The sequence below is a fragment of the Pterocles gutturalis genome, unplaced genomic scaffold (genome assembly GCF_000699245.1).
Source record: "Pterocles gutturalis isolate BGI_N339 unplaced genomic scaffold, ASM69924v1 scaffold41156, whole genome shotgun sequence".
NCBI classification, from domain to species: Eukaryota; Metazoa; Chordata; class Aves; order Pterocliformes; family Pteroclidae; genus Pterocles; species Pterocles gutturalis.
Window position 1 is genome coordinate 83,999 of NW_010104683.1, and position 5,393 is coordinate 89,391.

The 5,393-nt window shown below is 36.1% G+C and overlaps 1 protein-coding gene across 1 annotated transcript in view; it reads left to right on the forward strand.

Annotated features, from left to right (window-relative positions):
* Positions 1 to 5,393, forward strand: part of GPR126 (G protein-coupled receptor 126) — a gene marked incomplete at its 3' end in the record, with an annotated part of 88,719 nt that overhangs the window by 79,011 nt on the left and 4,315 nt on the right. Inside the window, exons 16-18 of the mRNA XM_010087129.1 lie at positions 368 to 413; positions 2,147 to 2,253; positions 5,081 to 5,208. Coding sequence (XP_010085431.1) covers positions 368 to 413; positions 2,147 to 2,253; positions 5,081 to 5,208 — 281 coding nt within the window. The remainder of the gene's footprint in view (positions 1 to 367; positions 414 to 2,146; positions 2,254 to 5,080; positions 5,209 to 5,393) is intronic.

Sequence of the window (5,393 nt, forward strand, 5' to 3'; positions counted from 1 at the left end):
CAGGCTTTTGCATATTTTCAAGGACAGTTTTATAGAGGGTTCACTGAGAAGTCCTAAGGAAGTGAACAGTAAAAAGTATTCAGACTCTGTAAAGACATCATACTCATGGATAACTTCAGTGAGACCATAAAACTTATTTATTCTGTGGAAGTGGAAAGGGAACAGTGCTGTAGATTTTATAATCTGGACAGATCTGTCTTTCTAGCAGAATAAAATCTAATTTGACCCTCAACAAAATGTCAACAATCCAAATTATATTTATTCTTCTAGTCATTAAATGAAAAGATATGTAGTAAAACAGTTGTACATGTTGATGAGATTTATATTTTAAGAGGTATACAAAATGTACTTTTGCATGTGTTCTTAGGAAGATCCTAAGCCTACCTGTGTCTTCTGGGATATGAACAAAAATGGTAAGTTTACAAATACAATAATTTATATTAAGTGGGGAATAAAGGTGTCTAAGTTTCAAAATTGGTCACAGTCTTGGCCCTTTCTGCTTCCTGCAGAATTAGATGAAGTCTTTAGACTATCATTTCTTCTGTTAGTACAGCTGCTTGTAACAGCAGATGTTAAATATCCTTTTAAAAGTTTTTTTATGTAAATTTGTTTAACATTTAAAATTAGTAGACTAAGTTTATCTACTTTTTTGAGTCTGACAGCAGTTTTTCACTGATCTGTCTGTATGTGCAAATTAAATAGTAATGCTACTCAGATACATGAATGATTCTTAGCCATACTTTTAACTGGCTGGGTTATTTAATGGTGAGATTGTGCCTGTTACAAATCTTAAAACTTTTTTTGCTTCCATGGAAGGTTAGGAACTACATTACACAAACTTCATCCACATTGTAAATGGATGACAGTTGGCATAATGAGGTCCCATATGGAGACACACAGTAACACATTAATAAGGCAGCGTTTTCGCCCATTCTTTATTGCTGCTGCCTAACGCGTGTGTGATGTTACACTCAACCTCTTCATCCTTCACACAGACAAAGTCATTCTCTGGGGTGACTTTACAGATCCTTCTATTTTAGAGATCACTACTGAGATGTTACTATTCCTGACAATGAAACAGAGTGAAGAAGTAACTGTCCTTAGCAGTAGGATTTCGGATGGAGGTGTTTAGTATAGAAGGTCTTGCAAGAAATAAAATTTACCATCCAAAGTTGTACTTGAAAGCAGAAAATTTAGATAGAAGAACTGAGGAACATGCAAAAGGATTAAAAAAGAGCAAAACAAAAAAGAATCTAGTTAAGAAGCTAAATTTAAGAAACACATCAAAGAAGAAACACAGAGGGAGGAAACTATTCTCAGCGGTTGCTTGAGTTGGGGAGAGTTTTAAGTGGTTTTGGAACATCTTCATAGACTTTTGAGATATTCTGTCTTGAATTTGAGGTAAAGCTAGAGGACCAGTCAGATAATTTGCCGGATTTTGCCTGGAGTTGTGCAAAAATGTCTTTAAGAGTTCAGTGAATATGAACTATATCACAAAATTAGTTCATATATTAGCAGAGAAAAATTAAAGGAGAAGTAATCAGAAATACAAATTTTACTTTTAACATTTAATTTTTAAAAATAAAATCCTTCTATTATTTTTCAGAATGGTCTTTTCAGGTGGGGTGAGTAGGGGATAGTTTACTTCGTGTTTTTTCTTAAGACAACAGAGAATAATTGGCATTATCCACTCTGACTTTCTGTATTACATGCTACAGAGAGGAAGGGTGGGACACTATGCTCCCAGGCTGTAAATAAGTCATAAAAGAGTCACATGCCTGGGGATATATGGGTAGGAGGGAGGCAGGTGTCACATCAGTGCAGTAAAAGGGAGTTCTAAAACCATCTCATTGTTGGGCAAAACTAACATGTGTCTTAATGCAAGACCTACCACACAGTAGCTCTTATTCATCAGCCGTTATCCAAAAGGTTTCCTACCTTTATTATACATCTCCATCTATTGCTTCTGCTCAGTAGGACATTACCAGGACACTCATCCAGTGTGATTCTCTGCAGTTTTAATATTCACTCAATCAATTTGAGAAAGCACTTCTGCATTTGCACAAGACAAAGTGAGAAATCTGTTTAAAGTGATGGTGACATGAGCTGCTTGGAAGCTCTGGTTTCTCTCATTTCATTTCCACAGGTGGCAATGGCGGCTGGAACCCTGAGGGCTGCCAAGTAGATGCAGAGTCAAACGAAAATGAGACGGTTTGCTTATGCAACCACCTCACGCACTTCGGGGTGCTAATGGTAGGCAAACTCACTGTTCAAGTTATCTTTTCTAGCAACTGCAATGCATTTTTTGTCTTGGGTCAAGAGAACTCTCAGTGTTGTTACTTGGGTTATTAGTTTTGTATGTGATTTTTAATAATAATACACCATTTTCCCCCTTCTCATCACAAAGTTATCTTTTCATAACAAAACAGCTAGTGATAAGGATTCAGGAATGAAGTAATGAATAAAGTTAGTAATGAAAGTATATTATTATTATTATTATCATTATTATTATGTTCTCCACAAATTACTAAATATCATAAAATAAAAAGAAAATGTGCCTGTAAGAATATTCTAAATTTTTAAAATACTGTGCCACAAAAGACCTGGCGTTGAGACTTCTGAGCAATACCAAAATGCAAATAGCATATTATCACATCCAACTTGGTGAGAAAGAAAGTCAGGGTCTGTAAAACCAAGGCCCAATACTAACACTTCCAATAGCAGAAAAGAAAAAAATTATCTTAATGATAATTATAATGATAATGATAAAAAATAATCTTAACCTTATCTAAGGTGCTGGGGGTCCCTGTCATTTCTCTTAACAATATAATCTGACAAAAATGACCTGCAGCTGAGACAGGAGGGTGCAACAATACGGAAGTGAATGAGAAAGAAGTCTAGGTAGGTCTGAAATTTCAAGGTCAGGAAAGTGGGAAGTTGTTTGCAGGAAAAAAGTAGAAGCGAAAGTTGAGATGCTGTTTACAGAACAAAACAAAAGAGAAACCCATATTGTCAGGGAAAGCAGTCAGGGAAACAAAAACGTCCTACAGTCAGTAAAACTGCTAATGAGGATGAAAAGTCAAAGGAGCACAATAATTCCCTTTCATCCTGAGATTCAAAAGGCTAAACTGCCCCTTGCAAATTTAGGTTGCAAATCCAATAAGACTGATATTTATGTAATGTCAAAAAGTAGAAAGCAATACCTTCTGTTACAAAATGTGTAAACCCGTATTTGCTGTTTTCTCATACATGGCTTAATCAGCTTTGGGGATGCCTTGCAGTACAGGCCTTCTTTTGGAAAAGTCTGCCCACTGAGGGCTGGTACAGAACATGCAACTCATACTCCATCAGAGCCTCAAGCAAAGTCTCCAGACTGGGTGGCTGAGATATGTAGAGCATCAGAAAACCATATAGAGCACTTGAGCCTCAGTAGCATAGTTGCTCTAGCACTCAGGTGCCTTCAGCAATTTGTGCATGTGAAGTGGTTTGGAGAGAAAAAATCCCAACATGAAAAAGATGGACTGCTGCTGTCTTTTCTTTACATTGGGTGGTTTTTTTACACTCCATAATGGGCTGAAACATGTCTTTCCATCTGAAATTAACATTCTTTGACCTCTAAAACATACTTGCAGAAAAGTTGTTTGTTCCTGATCAGAGCTCATGGAAGTATCTGGGGTTTGATTTAACTTGTTGCAGTGACACACAGGACTTAACTGCGCAAGGGGAGCCGCAGGCACTGACTTCTTCAGCTTTGGTTTTCCAGACCCTTCTTAATAGAGCTGCTCTCTTCACGTCATGCTCAGATGCAGATACAAAAAAGCCACAAGCTTTTTTGTCTTTTTGCAAGCTAAATTGTGGTCTTGTTTCACTTTTCCTCCTCAAAGGGAGAAAAAAAAAAGGGCTTTCTTTAGCATATATTCAATGAGTCCCTTCTCTTTCCCAAACGCTTTTGTGGCAGCAGGAAATATGGCAGAAATTCTTTTAATTTGGGCTGTGTTCCAATCATTTTTTACAGTTTTGGCCCTTCTAATTGCTTTTCCATTTGAATAATCTTTTCTGACTTTAATTTAGATATTAAATTGTTTTCAAATAACGCCCTTGTTATATAGATAAACAAACTGTTGTACAAGGTTGGAACAGGGTGTAAAAAACTGCATACAACACCTTCCTTTTCCTATGAAGAATGGTGTGTTTTGTAGCATTTTCTTGGTTTCTTTTTGCTAGAGAGTTTTGCTAGAGACAACAGTGACACTGACTGTAAAATGGACACCATTATATGTTAGTATTTGCTTGCATTTACTCTACAATTATATAGATCCAAACATTCTCATTTTTTCTTGTCCTTAAAAAAGGAAATAACACTGGCATTTATCCTCAGACAGTACTATGTGGCAATTACAGTTGGACAGAAAACTGGAAAAAAAATCCTCAGAATGTTCCTGCTTCATTTCCAGTTTTGTTTTTTTTTTTTTTTTAATGTTGTCTTTGTCACTATTTTTCTGACCAATTCTATTTATAACTCTAGTTTGCATGTCAAAACAGGCCATAAAAACAAAAAGCAATATCTTGCCCTTGGTTTCACCCATAAATGATTAGCTAAATGATTGACTCTTATGAACTTTTAATAATGAGAAGTGATGTTAGAAACTCCCCAGAATGTTGCACATTTCAGTATGAATACTTTAAAATTACATTTTCAATACACATGCAACCTAAATACCTTCCTAAAGAGAGTTGTCTATAAGCAACTGAACTAAAAAGTTTGAAAAGGGGAGATTTTTCCAGGGAAGGATATTTGAATTGCTGGTACTGAATTATAAAGATCAGTATCAGGCTCTTTCTATCTGCTGATCCCAGCAGTTAAAATACATAAAGCACAATGTTTTCAAGAGCAATGGGAAGGAACTGAGAGGTGTAACAACTATAGACTAAGTATACAGAGTAAACATGAACCGTAATGTCAGGTTTATAGTGGTATTGCCAGAGTGCTGTTGAGTTTTACCTGACTAATTACCAAGAAAGAGTGCTTGTGGAAACGGTGTTTGCTGTAACTGATGCCTCTTCCTCCTCTCTCATGTAGGACCTCCAGAGAACTGTTGCACAAATAGACCCACAGAATACCAAGGTTCTCACCTTTATCACTTACATAGGTTGTGGAATATCTGCTATATTTTCAGCTGCAACTCTTCTGACATATATTGCATTTGAGTAAGTATTAGTTCTGTGAAAAACATCACAAAGGAAGTACCTGTATGTGATGAATAAAATAAATTAAACGGTTGGTGTGGTTTATTTGTCTAGGAAGATAAATAAATGTTTAAAAAAAAAATACCTGCAAAATCATGGTCACAATGCTGTAAGTGGGAATTTTTCTCAAGGGGGGCATAAGTTCA